The 23,226-nt window shown below is 34.8% G+C and overlaps 1 protein-coding gene across 1 annotated transcript in view; it reads left to right on the top strand.

The window, feature by feature from the left end:
• The window catches only part of LOC141550489 (cytochrome P450 3A24-like), a 47,216-nt gene extending 30,010 nt beyond the window's left edge, over nucleotides 1–17,206 (top strand). The window contains exons 7-13 of the mRNA XM_074281204.1: nucleotides 1,271–1,419; nucleotides 1,749–1,876; nucleotides 4,676–4,760; nucleotides 5,357–5,517; nucleotides 7,775–8,001; nucleotides 13,634–13,796; nucleotides 16,441–17,206. Coding sequence (XP_074137305.1) covers nucleotides 1,271–1,419; nucleotides 1,749–1,876; nucleotides 4,676–4,760; nucleotides 5,357–5,517; nucleotides 7,775–8,001; nucleotides 13,634–13,796; nucleotides 16,441–16,512 — 985 coding nt within the window. The 3' untranslated portion in view covers nucleotides 16,513–17,206. The remainder of the gene's footprint in view (nucleotides 1–1,270; nucleotides 1,420–1,748; nucleotides 1,877–4,675; nucleotides 4,761–5,356; nucleotides 5,518–7,774; nucleotides 8,002–13,633; nucleotides 13,797–16,440) is intronic.
• The last annotated feature ends 6,020 nt before the right edge of the window (nucleotides 17,207–23,226 follow it).

A 23,226-nucleotide genomic window follows, 5' to 3' on the forward strand; every position in this document is an offset into this window, starting at 1 on the left:
ACTTTCCCCAACTGTAAATTAGGCTAAAGTCTAATTTTAAGGATTTTTATATGGTTCAAATGAGGTCAGATCTAGCATGCTCTTTGCAGACCTTAGGGCAACATAAAAATATTGCTCTATTGTTATTGTTATTCCCAAAGTCTGTGAATTCATATGCTCCAATTCAATTTGTTTTAATTCAAGAAATATTTACTATGTGTACTATGCTCCCTGCTGGAGGAAATATACAGTGAATTACAATATCCTGAAGCATCAAAGGATAGAAAAGAATAGCATTTTACAGAAGGAGTAGAGAAAGAGGATATCAGTCAAAAGAGAAAAGACAATTATTTGAAATGTAAGTATCAGGATCTATTACTGGAATAACAAATATTTCCTGTTTAAGGATTGGAGACAAGAGAAAGAGACCAAATACTTTTGCAATTCTAAAAAAAGTCCTTTTTGACAAACCTCAAAGGACTCTTTTCCAAGGAGAGGAATTAAAGTAAAAACTAGATGAGACTATCTGTTCAAGTGAATCTTTGTGTAGCTTTTTTCCCCCAAAGCAAATGGAATTAAGGTCTTTCTGAATCCAAAGCTAGTGCTCTATCCACTGTGCCACCTACCTGCTCCTGCAGTTTTTTAAATAATGTCTTCCACTTTACTCTCCACTATAAGGCTACCACGTGTTTGAGATTTTCACATTGTTGGATCATTAAGAAGCTGAAAAATAATTATAGCTACTTTTCATCCACATATCTATAGTACCTTGTATACTATATCAGTGCATCATAAAATCCTAGAACATCAGAAGCTTTTAGTGATACAAGATTATACAGTTAGAACTGGAAAGGAACTTGGGGACCATTGAGACCACACTTTTCATTTTTCAGATTAAGAAAATGAGACCCAGAAAGGAGAAATGGCTTGTCTAATATAACTCAGAATTGGGGCTAGAACCGAATTCTCTTGACTATCAGCTTCCTTGGATAAATATACACACACGTGTGTGTGTGTGTGTGTGTGTGTGTGTGTGTGTGTGTGTGTGTGTATACATAAAATGTATATATATATGAGTGTATATATGTGTATGTGTGTATACATTTGTGTATATGCAAAAATGGTAATCAAGTTGTCAATAGTTAAACTTCTTTAGCATCTCCCATAACCCTAGCACAGAGTTGTGTACAGTGGGAGTGCTTAAGAAAGATCATTTTGAAAGATCATCTGAGAATCTTAAATTTCTGCCAACTTTGGGGCTTTTAATAAAAAAATCTTTTTCTCTCTGCAGTATCTTTGGGGCCTACAGCCTGGATGTCATCACCAGTACTTCTTTTGGCGTGGACATCGACTCCATTAACAACCCTAATGACCCATTCCTTGTCCGCATCAAGAAGCTGCTCTCCTTCAGATTTTTAAACCCACTGCTTATCTTAATATGTATGGAATCTAGTCCTCATAAAAATACCTAGATGATTGCTCACATCCTGACCTGAGGGTTTTTATAGCTTCACTATAGTAACTCAGTTTCTCATGAGTTGGAAAGAGCCATATTTCATGCCCTAATATTCAAGTGAAACTTAAAATATTTGAGGGCAGCTTTCCAGGAAAAAATGGAGAAAATATATTTCTCATGTCAGAGAAGAAGTTTTCTCCCACTTTTCCTACTCTACCTCATGTTTCATAATTGTCATTAGAGAGGATCTCTGAAAAGCTTCCTTCTTCCTTTTTATATTATATTGACTAGTTTCTTTTGCTCTTTTCTCTAGTGGTGTTTCCTTCTGTTGTGCCCATATTGGAAAAAATGAATGTGACTCTTTTCCCTAAAAAAATTCTGGACTTCCTTGTGAATTCAATGCGACGTATCATGGTAGACCGGCAAAAGAGCAACAGCAGGGTAGGTTTAACTTTAGAATATATAAAGTTATCTTTGCTGAAATTTGGGATTGAGTACATATCTTGACCAAAGAATATATTTTTGTTTGTTTTTTTCATAGCACCTTAAGTTTAGAGATAGAAGGAAACTGAGATTATCTAATTAAATTCTCTTATTTTACATTTAGGGAAACTTAGGCACCAAGAATTTTTGGGTCTTCCCTGTATTATAGTAATTTAGCAGTTCAGTAAATGCATTTGAAATCTGGTATTCAGGACAAAGTCCACATGAAGTTGAACAGAGATGAGGCTTCATATTCAATTTGGGTGATCTTATGATGTTAAAGACAGTGCAGTGTGCAGGCATGCTGGGAATGAAGAGACCTGGATTATGGTCCAGATCCTACCAATAACTAAATGTCTCTATGTGATCTTGGGCAAATAACCTATCTTCTCAGGAACCTGGTTTCCTTATTTGGAAAATGAGAAGGGATTGAATGAAATTATTCCCAAGTCTCTTTTTAACTCTATTACCTTATGATTATGGGTGTGTGTGTGTGTGTGTGTGTGTGTGTGTGTGTGTGTGTGTGTGAGAGAGAGAGAGAGAGAGAGAGAGAGAGAGAGAGAGAGAGAGAGAGAGAGAGAGAGAGAGAGAAGGAGGGAGAGAAAAAGAGAGAGAGAGAAGGATGAGAGAGAGAAGAGGGATGGAGAGAGAGAGAGAAGGAGGGAGAGAGAAAGAGAGGATGGAGAGAGAAAGAGAGACAGAGGGAGGGAAGGAGGGATGGAGAGAGAAAGAGAGGGATGGAGAGAAAGAGAGAGAGGGAGGGAGACAGACAGAGACAGAGGGAGAAACAGTGAGAGCCAGAGAAAGAGAAGGAGGGGAGGGAAGGAGAGAGAGAGAGAGAGAGAGAGAGAGAGAGAGAGAGAGAGAGAGAGAGAGAGAGAGAGAGAGAGAGAGAAGAGACACAGATAGAGGGACAGAGAGTTAGAGAAGAAGGAAGAGAGAGCGGGAAGGAAGAGAGGAAAAGGAAAGAAGGAGATAGACAGAGAGAGACAGAGGGGAAGAGAGATGGACAGAGACAGAGAAGGGGAAAAGAGGGGGAGAGGGAAAAAGGAGGAAAGAGAAGGAAGAAAGAGAGGGTGTAAGAAAGACAAAGGGGGAGAGAATCAAACAGAGACGGGGGAGGGTAGAGAGACCGAGAGAGACAAAGACAGAGACACACAGAGAGAAGGAGAGACGGAGAGAGGCAGAAACAGAGAGAGAAGGAGAGAGACAGAGCAGAGGGAGACAGAGAAGGGGAAGAGGGGGATAGAGGGGGAGGGAGGGAAGGAAGAGAGAGATGGAAGAAAGAGAGGATGTAAGAGAGACAGAGAGAGAGAGACAGACAGACAGACACAGACACAGAAAGACACACAGAGAGAGGCAGAGATAGATGGAGAGAGACAGAGACACAGAAAGACACAGAGACACACAGAGAGACACATACACACAGAGACACACACAGAGACAGAGAAATACAGAGAGACAGACAGAGACAAAGAAAGAGAGAGATAGAGACAGAGACAGAAACAGAGATAAAGAGACAGAGAAGAGAGAATATTCTTCATTGGACTCTGCTATCAATCAAACCTAATGCTCTCATACTTTACTAGTGAGTAGTATAAAGCAGAGGGTGGAGGGGAAGCTGATGTTGTTTAAAATTACTAGTCTTGAAAGTTTTTCATTTTTGTAGTATTTGGTATTACAATAAAAGTACATATAGATAGTAGAAATTCTTCTGGTTTTCCAGAAGCATCAATTCACATGATCAATCCACAACCCTTCAAATATCAAGAACAAAATATTTGATAAGCATATATTTTTTTAACATATTTAACACATATTGGATTACTTGCCATCTAGGGGAGGGGGTGAGGGAAAGGTGGGGAAAATTTGGAACACAAGGTTTTGCAAGGGTTAATGTTGAAAAATTATCCATGCATGTGTTTTGCAAATAAAAAGCTTTAATAAAAAGAGAAATATTTTTAAGATAATATTTATAAAGTTCTTACTATAGTGTCTTGGTACATAGTAGGCACTTAATAAACCCTGTTTCTCTTACTCTTTCTTTCCATTCTGACTGTGAGCATGGGAGCTCTTCAAGATTCTGCCTGTTGGTTGTACTTCTCTCACTTTTATACTTGGTTTTCTCCTAACAATCATGGTTGAAGTGGAGATTTCTAACCAAATTATTATTTTCATTTTGCTGGCTACAAAATTACAAGCATGATTCTCATTTTTATCCCTTGTAACTTGACCACCATTTCTTGGAGGAATGATCAGTTGTTAACACTTCAATATGCATTAATTCATTTGATCTTTTCCAGCATGAAAGTAAGCTAAGAGTATATTTTGATAAAGATGTATGGAAGAGATCATAAGGGCATTAGGTGGGCTTAGAGAGGAACTAGAGGGATGGAAGCTGAAAAATAAGCTTTGCACACACCATGTTTTTGCATAGAGCCAGCTCTGTGTGGGTAAGTGGTATTATGATATTATGGTTTGGATAAAGAGAGGACTGTACCATTCAAAATCTAAATGTAAAATGGGGGGCAGGGATCAAAGAGAGCTCCTTCTTCTTGTCAAGATTTAGTGAATTCTCAGGCCTTTTTTATAATGGAAATGTCTAAGAAACTTAGGCATTTTCTTCTACCAGTCTTTTCAATTTATGATTGTGCCACAGAAAAAGATGGAGTTCATAGAAAGAATGATGTAGCTTATATGAAGACTTTAGTCATTTCAACTTGATTTTCACTTTTCTGAACCTGTCTCTATCCCCAGGATCGCATAGATTTCCTGCAATTAATGATTGATTCCCAGGCCACAAATGACCCTGAATCTAAAGAGAAGAATAACTCTCCAAAAGGTAATGTCATGATGTGAGTTGTTGAATGTGAACAGAAATATAAAATTAATTATTCTAGTAATAGTCCATCATAATCAACAATTTCAAAGGAATTATCATGTAAAATAAAAAATGAAAGAATTTTTCCCCAAAAAATGGACTTTAGAATTTGTTATACCTGGATCCTAGTCCTGAATTTATTAGCAGCTGTGGCTTTGGACAAACTCAGTTTAACTATTTTGACCCTCAATCTCTTCTATAAATGAGGGTCTTGGTCCCATTCGGCTTGGGAATTCGATGATTTTTTTTTTTTAATTGCTCTGCTCTGCTCACCAGGTCATTATTGTACTGTTGTACTCACCTGAATGACTTCATAAAACTTCCACAAGCAACCAAAAAGATTCAGTTTCCAATTCATTTCCTCTGTGTCAAATGAACATTTCACAAGGACCAGGGAGAGACCGTACATTTAACATGGCATTTTCCTTTGATTAGTTAATGACCAAAATTGATTCCATCCAAGATCCAGAGTGAAATATTTCTTTTCAGTTATAATTCAGGTACTCTCCAGGATTCTAACCATTGCCTGCTTTTCTCTCTTGGTTCTCCCCTTAAAGCTCTGACTGAAATGGAGATTGCTGCTCAGGCGGTTACCTTTCTTTTTGCTGGCTATGAAACTACAAGCTCAACCCTTGCCTTCATTGCTTATAATTTGGCTACTCATCCCGAAATCCAGAAGAAACTCCTTGAGGAGATAGACAGTACTCTATCCAATAAGGTAAAAAAAAAAAAAAAAAAAAAAAAAGGACAAATAATGCTTATTTATTCAATTTGAAAATTCAATAAAGATTTAGCATACGATAACTTTTTTATTATTTATTTATCCAAAATGGAAAAGAGAAAAACTGTCTCTCTGTCTCTGTCTCTGTCTCTGTCTCTGTCTCTGTCTCTCTTTCTGTTTCTCTCTCTCTCTGTCTCTCTCTCCTCCTCCTCTCTCTCTCTCTCTCTCTCTCTCTCTCTCTCTCTCTCTCTCTCTCTCTCTCTCTCTCTCTCTGTGTGTTCTGAAAAATAGTGGACAAAAAGGTCAATAGCACAGAAATGGAAAGATACCTTTTCTCTCTCAACTCTTTACCTTCAAGGTGAATAATACTGACATATCCTTTCAATGTTAATAATTCTTATTAAATCTTAAATTGAGCTCAGTCCAAGCAGAGTAAAGATAAGATCTGAACCTGTGAATAGAACAGAACTCCTAAGGAAGAATTCCTCTGCTCATATAAGTCAGTAACTTTACTACAAATCAGTTACTACAAATCACAAATCAGCTGCCTAAAACTCTAAGAGGTTAAATAAATTGCCCAAGATCACAGTCAGTATGGAGACTTGAACTCAAGCTTTTGCAGTTTCCAAATCTATTCTATAGTCACTTTGCCATGATTGCTCTCAAGCTTAAATATACTATGTAACATAAGCTTTCCCAAGGCTATGTTTATATTATCAGCAGACAAAAGCAATCAATTAACTTCATCCAATAAATATTTAGTAATTGAAGAATGTTCATTTAAGTCCACTATGTATGAAGCACATGATACAAAACTATTGCTAGCAAAGGGCTAAATGACATGATACAATATAGGAGATATGAACCCACAGAGAATGGAGAGTTATCTAGCATGTGCTGGAAACAAAACGGACTCACTCTTGATAAATAACATTTCCTAGAATTGATGCTAGAGAAATAGGAGAATCAGCCAAAAGTTCTTATACTCCAAATGAGAACCAGCTAATGCAACATTATCTGCCATAGAAAGTGTATAATACCAATGTTGTCTATTTAACCCAAAGCAGTCAAGCCTTACTGATTGAGACCAAGGTGTGCAAAATCAATCTGAAAGCCTATTTTCTAGGAAGTATTAGTTTTCTTTCTTTGCAATGTATGTCATAACTGCTAATGTATGTAGTAACTGTCCAGTGAAAATGCTAGGAAGGAATGTTTAATGACCAGCTTATGGTTCATAATTAGAATAGCAATTGTAGTAAATGAGTGCTTCTAAATTACTTGGAAACTGTTTATTCTCTCCAGTCATTCTAAATATTTTATTTATAAATCTTTACATCATTGCTTAGCAACTGAATTCTTCATATATAGTTCACAGATATCTTATCTGTGAACTATAAGCTAGGTACCTATTCTTTATCTAAAGAATAACAAATCCATAAATTAGTTACATCTGAACTGATGACATTTTAAAGTACAGTTGCTCAAAGCTAGGAATATTGCAAAAAAAAATTACCTAACAGCTAATAGAAGGGATAATTTCAGAATTTCATCATCTCTCCAGTCACAAAAACACTCAATCTTTAACTTTTGATTGAAGGAAAGGACAATGAATGGATGGTCAATAGTTCAATAAGACAATTTCAAATGAATGAATGAAATTCCTATTGGAACCAACTCCCATATTCATGATGTGTTATTATAGCTGTAATGAAGTTGGAAGAAAATATTTAAATATTTATTCTAGGAGTGACCAGATAGAATTTAGCATTAATTCTACTAATTTAGGAATGATCATAGACTATTAATATTCTTATGGGGTTGAATTATATTTTCAAACAGCATCTCCCAAAACATGATGCTCAGACCTGAGCCCATGATCAGCTATTGCTTCCTACATAACTAATTACCATTTATATAGCACTTAATGGTTTGCAAAATGTCTTGCAAATAGTATAATTTTATCCTATTGAAAATATGGGAGATTGATATTATTTTTATCTTCATTTTTTTAAACAAGGAAACTGAGGCATATAGAAGTTAAGTGATTTGTTAATAGATATCCTGGATTTGAACTTAGATCTTCTTTACTCCAAATCTAGGACTCTTCTATCACCTTGTTGACAAACAAGTCAATTTTTATTAAAGTAATTAGATTGGATTATTTCTTTGGTTTCCCCATTATTGCTCCTAGGGCACTGCTAGTAGTAAACATTGAGTATTTGCCAATAAAATTAATTTTGACTTCTCTTCTTAGGCAGCTCCTACCTATGATATCATCTTTCAATTGGAGTATCTAGATATGGTAGTGAATGAGACACTCAGACTCTTCCCACTGGGAGGACGCCTAGAGAGAATCTGTGAGAAAACTTCTGAGATAAATGGAATAACCATTCCTAAGGGGACAGTTGTGATGATCCCTGTCTCTGTTCTACATCATGACCCAGAGTACTGGTCAGAACCTGAAGAGTTCCGTCCTGAAAGGTATGTGAAGAGAAGGCAATAAACTGATTAACATTAAAAGGAACGTGTTGAGACTATGAAGCAAAAGTAAGCAGGATGTTTCAATGGGACATGGATCACAGTGAATAGCCCCAGCATCTCAAGCCAGGATGTGGGGCCATATGCTGTGCATGGAATTTAATTGAAGATAATAGCTTTGAGCAGCTGTAACAGAGAGGGATTAGCCAGATATTAAAAACAGAGTGGTATTATGTGTAACTTCAGTCACGAACACACCCTCAAGGTTGGGCAAAGGTCAATGTCTTCTTTGTACAAATCCACGTTACCCATAATGATGATGATGATGATGATGATAGTAAGTGTGGGCACTGGACCCAAGATTTTAATGGCATAAAAAACTACTACCACAAGTAGGTATCTTCTCTGAAATTTAATTCCTAAAATGCTTAAAGCTCTAAGGTGTTAAAAAAACTAGCCCAGAGTTATCCAGGCAGTGTGAGAGAAGCTACCTACATTTGGGTCTTCCTGGTTCTGAGACCAGCTCTCTCTATTTACTATATCATGCTGATAATAATAATAATAATAATGTGAAAAAAAAGAACTGGAATTTTACCTAGGTGGGCTGATTACAAATCCCAGACTATTTTTAAACTTGCTTTTGTGGGAATTAAAATATCCCACCTACAATAAAAGAGACTGAGGCAGAACTCTGAACCAATGACACTTTGTTAAAGGGTCCATAGTCCCCTCTAATGAAGTAGACATCAGATCTTACTCATGACCTGAGATGCCTCTCTTCCAGGGCTCTACTTTTATGGGGCTAGATGTCCAGACATTCAACAAAAGCAAATTCAACAAATAAAGAATAATTCCACTGATTGACATAATATGCATAAGCTAAAATAAGCAAAATAATGTGTCAGCATAGTCACAAGTTGGTTGAAGAAAGACATATATCTACACAAAATGGACAGGCTTTTTTTTTGGGGGGGGGTTGGCAGGAGGAAATGGTAAAATCTAAAACAGTCAATGACCTAAGTAATCATGTCTCCTGTTGGACAAGAGATTGGTCAGGAGGTACAAAGACATATTGGAGGATTTTCCATGTAGTTGAGTCACCTCCACCACACTGGACTTGGTCCCCATGACAAGGAAAAACAAGGGTGGAGGGCCTTTAGTTAACTTCCTATAATTAAATAGGTAAACTTGAAAATCTGCAGCTCCCAGCTCTGGGGCTAATACAGAACTTTGAGATGATCCTATCAAAGTGATTAATAGATAGGGGTCCAGATGAATTATTTCTCACACTTTACAAATCTGCCTGTGTTTCCCTCAAACAAGTTTTCACCCAATTCAGACATAGGAGATAAGTAAACAGCAGAGCCTGTGTGAACAGCCAATTTAAGGGAATTCTGGTGTCTCCTGGGACAGCTGCCTCTGTTAACAGCTAGGTTTTTACTTATTTCTAACCCCACTGGCATTATGACTGGTGGCAGTGGAATTAAGAGCATCCCCTGGGGGTATGTAACTAAGAGAATTGTCCTGAGCTTTACTCTGTTGTAAAAGGAGACCAGGCAGTCAGAATTACAGGGAGAAGACCTTAGGTATACACGCACACATTCCTATTTTAAAGAGCATGAACAAGAGTCAATTTCCAAGTTGCCTGGCAACAATGTCCCTATCTCATTTATACACATTGTATCCCTTCCTCTTTCCCTCAAGCTACATGTAGTACCAATGCCTTTTCTCCTTCAAGATTGCTTTGATGTTCGTTTTACCCAATTTCCACCTGTTTAAGAAAAAGTTACCGAGGATTCTGAGAAGATGGATCAGAAAATTCCAAGTTCTCCAGATTTCCTACCCAAGTAAGACAAAAATGTTCTTCAGAGTGAATATAAAGTGTTTAAAAACAAATAGAATTCAGGGTAGAACAGTGGTCCTCTTAAGACAATTGGAAAAGATTTGAAGAAAGATACAGAGATGGAGGTTTGGACCCTCTGAAGTGTGAGTTTCTCCAAGCTAGTTGTGCTGAAACAAACTGCTGAGCACTGGGGTTAGCTGGGGTGAGAAGTACCTTCAGCCCCAGTCACAGGAACTTTCATTTTCCAAATAGTGTGAAGAGTCTGGTGTTTGAACTGGGGAAGATTGATGAAAACTGCTGAAAAGGGACACCAGGTCTACCGGTGCTGCCTGAGAAATGGTCCTGATTGAGAAGGAACCGACACACATTGGGTGAGGGCAGAAGCAGTGGGGCAAGAACACTTCCAGCTGCAGTACTAACAGTTGGGTGGAATTCTTGCTTTTGGGACCAGAAGGGAGAACTAAAGGAAGACCTTAGTCCTGAGGTATAATGCCTACCACCAGCAGCATAAAGCTCAGGACAATTCCCATAGTTACATACCCCTCAGGAATGTTCTCACCAACATTGACACCTGTCATAAAATCAGTGGGGTTAGAAATAGGCAAAAACTTGACTGTTACAGCAGAGCTAGCAGCTCATGCCCAGAGGAGGCCAGAATTCCTTTCAGAATTTTCTGTGCACACAGGCTTTGCTGTTTACTTATCTCTTATGAATGTATTGGGTGAAAACCTGTTTGAGGGAAACACAGGCAGATTTATAGTGTGAGAAATAATTCATTTGGACCCCTACTCTATTAATCAATTTGATAGGATCATATAAATGTTCTGTATACAATACAATACAATAACAATACTAGAGGTTATCATACTCACAAGCCCTTATTTTTCTTAAAAAAACAAAAAAACAAACAAAAAAAACAGGCAAAGGAGAAAGTTACTATGGAAATAGGGAAGAACAGAGTTCATTTTCAGAGAAGGATACTGAATTTTAAAAAGACTCTTCTAGATCAAAGAGGAATGTTAAATGGTTACCTGACCAAAAGTAATTTATAGAGAAACTCAAAAAAGGCTTTAAAAATCAAATGAGAATGAGGAAAAACTAAATAATAATAATAATAATAATAATAAATAGATAAATAAATAAATAAGCAAGAAAGAAAAGAAAAGAATAATACAAGAAAAACAAGATTTTGGAAATAAACTCAACCAATCAGAAGATAAGATCCAGGGGCTTAAGGAAGAACATGACTTTTTAAAAATTAGAATTAAGTAAGGAAATGACAATGAAGCTATAAGAGATCAAGAAATAATAAAACAAAACATAAAAAGTGAAGTAGAAGAGAATGTGAAATATCTCAAAAGAAAAACAATTGATCTGCAGAACAGATCAAGAAGAAAAGACATAAGAATAATTGGACTACCTGAAAGCTATGAGCAAAAAAAAAAAAAAAAAAAAAAAAAAAGAATCTTGATACAATGATACAAGAAAGAAAGAAAAAAAAATATATACGTATATATATATATATATATATATATATATATAAATTTCCTGAAGTGTTAGAACAAGAGGAGAAAAGAGAAAGAAAAAAATCTACTCATCACAAGCTGAATGAAATCCTACAAGGAAAACCTTTAGGAACATCATTGCTAAATTTTGAAACCCCCAGATTAAAGAGAAAATTTTATAATTAGCATCAACAATAACAAAAACAATTCAAATATGCTGGAACCACAAGATCTATCAGCAATTATAATAAAAAATTGCAGGACTTGGAATGCTATGTATTGCAAATCAAAAAAGAACTGGGGTTGTGGCCAAAAATGTTATATTCATCAAGATTAAGCATTATCCTGAACCAAAAAAAAATAAATATTCAATAAATTGCCAGACTTTCAGGATTTTGTTGCAAAAAAGCCTTGAACTTAAAGAAAGTTTGACATATAAGAACCAAGAAAAGTATGAGATAAACATCAAATACACAATTTAAGGGATTCAATAAGAACAAACTATTTATGTTTTATATATGAAAATGTAATCTATATTTTAAAATTATCATTAGTATTTGGGTAGTTCAAAAATGAATATGATATGATTTTAAAAGGCAAAACTGTGTAGGAAAAGGTAACAACAGTAATTATATTAATTGAATGGGATGCAAGAGCAAGTACTGATTCAAAGGAATTAAACGGAGGGAGGAGGGCTGGTAGTTCTGAAATTCTACCCACAGGGTTAAAGAGGGAACAATATACATACATCAATAAGGGTATAAGACCCTCCAAAATTTAAAATGAAATAAGGAGAGGGAATAGGATAAATGGGGAGTAGAATGATATGTAGATTAATAGGAATACTTTAGTATGCAGATTAATGGGAATGGGATAAAAAGGGAGGGAAAGGGTGAAGAGAGGGAATAAGGAAGGCATCCCGAGGACAGGCAGGAGTGGAAATGAGGAGGAAGGTTAAGTAATATCAAGGCAAGTGACCTAAAAAGGATCTATCTTCAGAGAAACAGAGGACAAGTAGGTACCACTTTACATAGATGTACATGAATATGTATGTACATAATTATAGATATCTGTGTATGTGTATATGTATGTAAATATATGTGTGGACATATGCGCACATATATTATGTATGTATCTATATGTATGAATGCATGTATATATAAATAGATCCATGCTTAATTATTAAAAAAAAAAAAAAAAAAAAAGGAAAAAAGTGAACAGCAGAGAGCAAAAAACAACCTACAAGGAAGAAAAGAGAAGATGGATAGTTCTGAATACAATACAATACCCCCAGGGAATGCTTTTATATATATTCGTTTTTATATATTCGTTCTTGAAAAGGAATTTATTGTAGCACATTTTAAATCTTTTCCTATGTTCTACTGTGCACATGACTATTTTTTTCCCTGTTTTTTTCCTTCTCTATTTTTTCTATTTTGTATTTTAGTTTTAAATAAATAAATACATTTTAAAAAAGTTAAACCACAGATCTTCCTGTCTGCAATCTCCAATCCTGGAGAGAGAACTGAGGGTTTCTGGCTCTCCTCACCAATAACTATCCAGGAAACTTCCTGTTTATGCAAACCCAAGAACCTCTACTGAATACAATCCATTATTATTATTATTTTTTTTTAATAGAAAGAATGCTAGGATTAGAGCTGGAAGATCTGGATTTAAATCCAGAATCTGTCACTTACTAAGTATGTGATTTTGTATAAATCATATCACTTTGAAGGAACTCAGTTTCCTCTTCTGTAAAATAGGTATTTGAACTAGATGACTTATAAAGTCCCTTTCAGCTCTGACATCCTTTGATCTATGTATCTATGCCTATGAAATATATGGTACACTGAGTGAAAGTACAGGGAATTAAAATGTAGATTGAGACTCCAATAGCTTTCTCTCCTTTTATTCAATTTCCTAGGAAGGAGAATACTGAAAACTTATCCACCATAAACTGCATTTATTATACAGCAGCCCCAACTGAACTTTTTCACTCCACACTTAGATTCTGAAACCTTCCAAGCTCAATCTGATCTTCCTATAAATAAATCACCCCAGCAGCTGCCCTGGGTGAGCATCATTTCAATAATACTGGGTTCTCAGTAAATTTCCATCTCCCAGAACATGGGTCTAGATGTGATTGTTAAATCCTCTAAATATGGAGGGGAATGGAAAAGAGAAAGAGGGAATAATAAAAGTCCATAGAGTTTGGATCCAGTTCAAAGATCAAATATGTTTTTGTTTTTTTAAACCTTCTCTTGGTCTTTCTCTTTTTTGGGACCAGGTTTGATCGAGAAGGAAGAAAATCCATCGATCCGTATGTATTCCTTCCCTTTGGAGCTGGTCCTCGGAACTGCATTGGAATGAGGTTTGCTCTGCTGACCTTGAAGACTGCCCTGATCATGCTCTTACAGAATTTTACCTTGGAGCCCTGCAAAGAGACCCCGGTGAGAAAAATTATGATACCTCTTTGCAAATGAAGCTTTAAGGGGTTTTAACTCAGGCTGTCTAGATTTGATCTTTAATAGGCTAAGTCAATATAGCAAATGATGGATGCTTCTGCAGAATACTTACTTTATTTTATTTATTTTTTATTTATTTATTTTATTTAAATTTATTTTAATTTCTCTCCATTTATTTATTTATTTAAATTATCACATTCATCCTCAAATATATTCCATCATCCATCATCCAGTGAGCATTCCTTTGTTGCAAAGATTGAAGGTAGGGGGAAATAGTTCAGCAAAACCACTGACACATCTGACTATGTATGCAACATTCCACATCTATAGTTCCCCATCTTTCTAGTGGAAGAAGCGAAGTGCTTTCCTCTTGGTCATTATAATTACTCACTCAACATTCAATTGTTTAATTATTGTTTAGAAAGGACCACACTATCTTTCCTTATTTTATATTCTGAGTTGTAGAACTTATTAAGGTTATTGTTTAATGGTCTATAGCAAATTCCTTCCTTTATGTCTCACCAATACCTACTCAACTTGAGTCTAAATTTTTCCATCTGCTCTTCAAGGTCCTCAATCTAGGATAATTCTAATTTTCAGATTTTTTCTTATTATTCCTCTAGATTTTAATCAAGTATTATTAATTAAATTCCTGAACACATTCCTGTGTTTTTTCCACTTCTGTGTCCTTGCTTATGTTATCCTTTTTATCTGGAATTCCTTTCTTCTGTACTCTTGCTCCAGGCAGGTGCTCATTTGTTTAAAAATGGCACCAATAGTTCAAGGCTTCTCAACCAGTTACTTCTTTTATGAATCCCCCCCCCCCCAGTAACCACATCTTATCCCACTTACACATACACACATGTACAAATATGTACACTAATGACCCATACAGTCTTGGAATTTGTTTTTATACTTGTCTTATTCTGTGTTCTAGATGATAAGTTCTTGGTGGAGAAAGAACAGTCATCATCTTTGGGTTCCTCCTGTGCCATGTACATAGGAGGCCCTGAATTAAATGAGTAAATATTTGTAAAAATTAAATCGAGTAGAAATTTAGAATGAGAAAGACCTATAAAACCATAGCCATAGATTATTCTTCAGAGCCCCAAAGCTGGGTTTCTATTGACTGAGAAAACCAGTGTTCAAGTCATGGATGTATAAAGAACATGGGTGTAAACACATGGTCCATGCAACCCACAGTGCTTATTTTGAATTCTAGATTAAAATGTACTGGGGAAATATTTAGCAAAATAAATAAAATATGTATAAACCCCACATTAAAATGTAATTGGGAAATATTTAGCATAAGAAATTGTGTCTGCATATATATATATATATACACATATAATTATATTTATATATATATATATACACACATGGATGTGAATATGTATAGGTATATATAAATTTATATTCCCATATATGTATTCTTATAAATATATATCTACATATATATGCATGTATATACTCTGGATTAAAATATACCTGTGAGAATTTAGCTAAATAAATAAATAAATAGGCATAGAATAGATCACATTATACCTTGAAGCCAAATCAACATGCAGCTACCAGGTCATTATGTATGGTTTAGTAGCCCCCAGTTTTTATTTGAATTTGACTACACTTATTCTGAGATAGAAAGAATTTTGAGATAGACTCAAATGGTGGATAGTTGAAAAGCATTCTGCAAACCTTAACATGTTGTGTAAATGCCAATTCTAATTATTTTTATTATATATGCAACATATATATCTATATAAACAACATATGATTATGATCATCATCATAATCATCATTATTATTATAAGTCTATAGACACCAGGCTTCCATTCTGGTGATGATTTCATTCCCTGAGTCTTCTACTGCACACTACTAACTCAAACCAAGTTTATATAGTAATAAAAGAGAGTGGTTGGAAATGTTTAATAAATGGATAGGCATGGGGGAGGCAGAATGTATGCACATAAACTTTTATATTTATTCTTCATTATTAACACTTTCTGATGCCTAGACCATCACCAAAACAATAACTCAAGTCCTGATTAGTAGCAATTGCTGATTTCTAGGTGTAAATTTTTAGAATGAAAGTTTCATAGTCACCAGAGTCAGTGAGAGCTGGCTCCACATATTCTTGCCCAGGCCTATCACACACATGCTATTTCTCATCTCAGGGAGATACAAACTCTTTGATTCTACCTCCTGAAATCCCTACATTCTTTCTAGGTTTATCTCAAATGCTCTTCCTACTTGAGGGAATTCCTAATCCCCCTCTTCAAGTTATTTATGTCCTCACCACTTTATATTTTCTTTCTATGAATCCATAAACACATGTGTGTATGCATTCTGAATACATTGCATACATGTACACAAAAATATGTATATATGTGTATGTGTAAATATATTCATATACTTATTTCTGAACATGCTGCTTCTTCAATAGGATATAAAGCTCTTTTAGGGCAGGGACTGTCAAGCTTTGGTCTTTGTATTCCCTAGCTCCTAGCATAACTTAGCATATTCTAACATCCTTAGTATAAAAGTATAAAAGCTTAGTATAAAAGCTCTTAATAAATGTTTGTTGAATGATTTGAGTAATTCAAGACATTCTAATTGTTTTTCTCTTCAGATTCCCTTGGAATTAGACAGTAAGGGTTTTTATGCAGCCCAAGAAACCAATCATTCTGAAGCTTGTGCCTAGAACAAAACCTGCTGCAGAGGAATAGAAAACAAGGACTTTACCACATAAAAAGAAGACTCTTCATTCTCCCTAACCCTTTCATTACTTCCCCAACCACATTAAGAAAGAATAAAAGAATAACAATTGGAAACTTTCTATGAAAATGCATAAGAAATATACTTAGAGACCATGTGACATAGTATATAAAATGCTACGTTTAAGTCCTGCCTCTCACACTTACTAGCTATGGGATCACGTGCAACTAATTCACAACTTCTCTAATTTTCCTTGGAGAAAGAAACTTCAGTTTTCCCACTGTAAACTGGAATAATAATACCTATATTATGCCACTTACAAGACTTTTGTGAAGTTCAAATATGGCAATGTGTAGATGCTAGGCCATTTTTTCACAATAGCATTAGAAATCTCATGATCACTATGGCAGACTTGGGTCTTCTCAACAATTCACTGATCCAAGGCAATTCCAACAAGCTTTGGATGGAAAGTGCCATTTGCTTCCAGAGGAAGAATTGTAGAGCCTGAATGCTGATTAAAGAATACTATTTAACCTTTTCTTTTCTTTTTTTTTTTTTTTTTCTTATGATTTTCCCCTTTTGTTCTGATTATTTTCTCCCAAAATGACTCATCTGGAAATATGTAAAAAAATGAATGTACATGTATAACCTAAAAATTAAAAAAATTTTTAAAAAGTAAAGTTTTTTTTAAATTTTTATTTAAATTTTATGATGAAATCAGGGTGAGGAGAATCCATTTTCCTATCCCAAAAATCTATCAGACTTTGGGCACATCCATCCTCCTTTTCCCTAAATCACAAAAAGGCAAAAGCCAATCCAGAACTCTAAAATTTCAACTCTTTCCATTGATCAACTGTAGATCATCTAGAATTTTCTAGATAAGCCATCATATCATCTGCACAATAGGTACATTTTGTTTCCTCTTTGTCAATATTTATATGTTTAACTTAATTACTACTAATAACTAAAGTTTCTACTTTGATTAGCCTTTCCAGCATTAGTTAAAATAATAATGGGATAAATTCTAACCAACAGCTTCACCCCACCCCATCCCAAAGATCAGTCTATAACATGCTAACTTCTAATGTATGCAGTTCTGTCTAACCTTATCTTACCTAACCTGTAAATTCCTTGGTAGACCAGCAGTCTTTTCCAATGCTTCTTCCACAATGCTTATCTGTTACAGACTGTGTGCTCAATAATGTCAGGTAATTTTAATATTAATTAATGATAACTTTTCTTAATTTCTTTTGATACTTGACATGAAAGATAAAAATTACTTTTATGTCTATACATCAGACAATAAGGCTGGAACAAACTCTATTCAGGATTTCAAAATGATTAAGAAAGACCAAAAACATTATACAAAGGCAATCTATTCTTGGTCCTAGAAGAATTCAACACATGAGAATCCTTATGTTTACTTGGAACTTTCTCTATTGTGGCTCATGGTCCTTGAAGGACCCCATAGAAACTCCATAGTGATTTTACTCTCCTGGACAAATGGTTGATTAAACAGTTTTGCTTTTTAGAGTCAGCTCATACTCAGCTCTGCCCAGAACTTCCTGTTGAGGTATTCAATTACTGGTTTGAGCTTAAACATATGTAATACATTTCCCTGTTAAAACAAAACAAAACAAAACAAAAAAACATAATTTGTCCTCATTGAGATCCTTGAAATTAATCTTTGATGTTGGCTTATATATATATATATATATATATATATATATATATAATTTTTTATTAAGTTAAGGTTTGGTTGAGACAAAGTCCTGAAAAATCTGCAAGGTCTTTGAATGTCCTTTATTTAGTTTTTCTGGATGCTATTTTTGGGCACAGGACTAATTCTTTTAAATGTTTATATATATTATTTCAGACTCGCAGTCTTTTATTGTAGTTGCTGATAAATCTTGCACAATTCTAACTGTAGCTCTAGCATATTTGCATAATTTTATTTTTTTTGTTTCTTGTAGAATTTTCTCTTGATTAGGGGAGGGTTTTTTCAAAATTTGGCAATAATATTCCTATGAGTTTTCCATGGGGATTCCTTTGAGGTGGTGATGGGTGTATTTTTTCTATTTTTACTTCTCTTTTGTGCTCTATCACTTCAGAACAGTTTTCTTTAATTATTTCTCAAATTATTATGTCAAAATTCTTTTGTAAGTAATAGCTTTCAGGTAGTTTAATTATTCTTATATTTTATCTTTCTGATTTGTTCTCTAGCTCTTTAGTTTTTCTTAAAAGATGTTTCACATTCTGTTCTTTTTTATTTTTTACATTTTATTTGGTATTTCTTGGTCTCTTTTAGCTTCACTGTCTTCATCTTGCCAAATTCTAATTTTCAAAGAATTATTTTCTTCTTTAAGACTTTGTATTTCCTTTTCTAAGTAGTAAATTCCCCTTCCCCATAATCTTATTGATTTTCTTTCTTTCTTTTTTTTAAATAACTTTTTATTGACAGAACATATGCTTGGGGTAATTTTTTTACATTATCACTTGCACTCACTTCTGTTACGACTTTTCCCTTCCCTCCCTCCACACCCTCCCCTTGATGGCAAGCAGTCTTATACATGTTAATTATGTTATAGTATATCCTAGATACAGTATATGTGTGCAGAACAGAGCAGTTCTCTTGTTGCACAGGGAGAATTGGATTTAGAAGGTAAAAATAACCTGGGAAGAAAAACAAAAGTGCAAACAGTTTACACTCATTTACCAGTGTTCCTTTTCTGGGTGTGGTTGATTCTGTTGATCAATTGGAACTGAATTAGATCTTTTCCTTGTCGAAGATATCCACTTCCATGAGAATACATCCTCATACAGTATCATTGTTGAAGTGTATAATGATCTCCTGGTTCTGCTCATTTCATTAAGCATCAGTTCATGTAAGTCTCTCCAAGCCTCTCTGTATTCATCCTGCTGGTCATTTCTTACAGAGCAATAATATTCCATAACATTCATATACTATAATTTACCCAACCATTCTCCAATTGATGGCCATCCATTCATTTTCCAGTTTCTAGCCACTACAAAAAGGGCTGCCACAAACATTTAGCACATACAGGTCCCTTTCCCTTCTTTAGTATTTCTTTGGGATATAAGCCTAGTAGTAGCACTGCTGGATCAAAGGGTATGCACAATTTGATAACTTTTGGGGCATAATTCCAGATTGCTCTCCAGAATGGCTGGATTCTTTCACAACTCCACCAACAATGCATCAGTGTCCCAATTTTCCCACATCCCCTCCAATATTCATCATTATTTTTTCCTGTCATCTTAGCCAATCTGACAGGTGTGTAGTGGTATCTCAGAGTTGTCTTAATTTGCATTGGAAATAGTTTCAATTTCATCATCTGAAAATTATCTGTTCATATCCTTTGACCATTTATCAATTGGAAAATGGCTTGAATTCTTATAAATTAGAGTCTCTATATATTTTGGAAATGAGGCCTTTATCAGAACCTTTATTTTTTAATTAATTTTTATAACTATAACATTTTCTTTGACAGTACATATGCATAGGTAATTTTTTTTTTACAACATTATCCCTTGTACTCCCTTCTGTTCCGAGTTTTTCCCCTCCTTCCCTCCACCCCCTCCCCTAGATGGCAGGCATTCCCATACATATTAAATATCTTATAGTATATCCTAGGTACAATATATATGTGCAGAACCGCATTTTGTTGTTGTTGTTACAAAGGAAGGATTGTATTTGAAAGATAAAAATAATCTGGGAAGAGAAACAAAACAAAACAAAACAAAACAAAACTAAACAAAACCAATGCTCTCAGTTTACACTCATTTCCCAGTGTTCCTTTTCTGGGTGTGGCTGATTCTGTCCATCATTGATCAATTGGAATTGGATTAGCTCTTCTCTATGTTGATGATATCCACTTCCATCAGAATACATCCTCATACAGTATCATTGTTGAAGTGTTTAATGATCCCCTAGTTCTACTCATTTCACTCAGCATCAGTTGATATAAGTCTCTCCAAGCCTCTCTCTATTCCTCCAGTTGGTCATTTCTTTTTTTTTTTTTTTACATTCATATACAATAATTTATTCATTCATTCCCCAATTCATGGTCATTCACTCAATTTCTAATTCCTTGCTATCACAAAAAGAACTGCTTATAAACATTTTTTGCACATATGGGCCCATTTCCCTCTTTTATGATCTCTTTGGGATACAGACCCAGTAAGGAGACTGTTCGATCACAGAGTATGCACAGTTTTATAATCCTTTGGACATAGTTCCAAGTGCTCTCCAGAATGGTTATATCAGTTCACAAATCCACCAACAATGTATTAGTGCCCCAGTTTCTCCACATTTATCATTAATTTTTTTTCTGTCATCTAAGCTAATCTGAGAAGTGTAAAATGGTACCTGAGATAATGATTTGATTTCTCTGATCAATAGTGATTTTTTTTATTTTATTTATAATTTTTTTTCACAGTATATATGCATGAGTATTTTTTTTATAATATTATCCCTTGTATTCATTTTTCCAAATTATCCCCTCCCTCCCTCTACTCCTTCCCCTTGATGACAGGCAATCCCATACATTTTACATATGTTACAATATAACCTAGATACAATATATGTGTGTAAATACCATTTTCTTGTTGCATGTTAAGAATTGGATTCCGAAGGTATAAGTAACCTGGGTAAATAGACAGTAGTGCTAACAATTTACATTCACTTCCCAATGTTCCTTCTCTGGGTGTAGTTGTTTCTGTCCATCATTGATCAACTGGAAGTGAGTTGGATCTTCTTTATGTTGAAGATTTCCACTTCCATCAGAATATATCTTCATACAGTATTGTTATTGAAGTGTATAGTGATCTTCTGGTTCTGCTCATTTCACTCAGCATCAGTTCATGTTAAGTCTCTGTATTCCTCCTGCTGGTCTCAGTTAGTCATTTCTTACAGAGCAATAATATTCCATAACCTTTATATACCATAATTTACCCAACCATTCTCCAATTGATAGGTATCCATTCATTTTCCAGTTTCTAGCCACTATGAAAAGGGCTGCCACAAACATTTTGGCACATACAGGCCCCTTTCCCTTCTTTAGTATTTCTTTGGGATATAAGCCCAGTAGTAGTACTGCTGGGTCAAAGGGTATGCACATTTTGATAACTTTTTGGGCATAATTCTAGATTGCTCTCCAGAATGGTTGGATTCTTTCACAACTCCACCAACAATGCATCAGTGTCCCAGTTTTCCCACAACCCCTCCAACATTCATCGTTATTGGTTCCTGTCATCTTAGCCAATCTGACAGGTGTGTAATGATATCTCAGAGTTGTCTTAATTTGCATTTCTCTGATCAATAGTGATTTGGAACACTCTTTCATATGAGTGGAAATAGTTTTAATTTCATCATCTGAAAATTGTCTGTTCATATCCTTTGACCATTTATCAATTGGAGAATGGCTTTTATCAGAACCTTTAACTGTAAAAATGTTTTCCCAGTTTGTTGCTTCCCTTCTAATTTTGTTTGCATTAGTTTTGTTTGTACAAAGGCCTTTTAATTTGATGTAATCAAAATTCTCTATTTTGTGATCAATAATGATCTCTAGTTCTTCTTTGGTCACAAATTCCTTCCTCTTCCACAAGGCTGAGAGGTAAACTATCCTATGTTCCTCTAATTTATTTATGATCTCATTCTTTATGCCTAAATCATGGATCCATTTTAATCTTATCTTAGTATATGATGTTAAGTGTGGGTCCATGCCTAATTTCTGCCATACTAATTTCCAGTTTTCCCAGCAGTTTCTGTCAAATAGTTAATTCTTATCCCAAAAGTTAGGATCTCTGGGTTTGTCAAACACTAGATTGCTATAGTTATTGACTATTTTGTCTTGTGAACCTAACCTGTTCCATTGATCAACTAACCTATTTCTTAGCAAATACCAAATGGTTTTGGTAACTGCTGCTTTATAATATAGTTTTAGATCAGGTATAGTGGGCCACCTTCATTTGATTTTTTTTCATTAATTCTCTTGAAATTCTTGACCTTCCATTTGAATTTTGTTGTTATTTTTTCTAGGTCATTAAAATAGTTTCTTGGGAGTCTGATTGGTATGGCACTAAATAAATAGATTAGTTTAGGGAGTATTTTCATCTTTATTATATTCGCTCGGCCTATCCAAGAGCACTTAATATTTTTCCAATTATTTAAATCTGACTTTATTTGTGTGGAAAGTGTTTTGTAGTTTTGCTCATATAATTCCTGACTTTCCTTTGGTAGATAGATTCCCAAACATTTTATACTATCGACAGTTATTTTTAATGGAATTTCTCTTTGTATTTCTTGCTGTTGGATTTTGTTGGTGATGTATAAAAATGCTGAAGATTTATGTGGATTTATTTTGTATCCTGCAACTTTGGTAAAATTATGAATTATTTCTAATAACTTTTTAGTAGAATCTCTGGGATTCTCTAAGTATACCATCATATCATCTGCAAAGAGTGATAGTTTGGTTTCCTTATTACCTACTCTAATTCCTTTAATCTGTTTTTCGACTCTTATTGCCAAGGCTAGCAGTTCTAATACAATATTGAATAGTAATGGTGATAGTGGGCAACCTTGTTTCACTCCTGACCTTACTGGGAAAGGTTCCAGTTTTTCCCCATTACATATGATGTTTACTGATGGTTTTAAATATATGCTCCTGACTATTTTAAGGAA

This window comes from Sminthopsis crassicaudata, chromosome 1 (assembly GCF_048593235.1).
Source record: "Sminthopsis crassicaudata isolate SCR6 chromosome 1, ASM4859323v1, whole genome shotgun sequence".
NCBI classification, from domain to species: domain Eukaryota; kingdom Metazoa; phylum Chordata; class Mammalia; order Dasyuromorphia; family Dasyuridae; genus Sminthopsis; species Sminthopsis crassicaudata.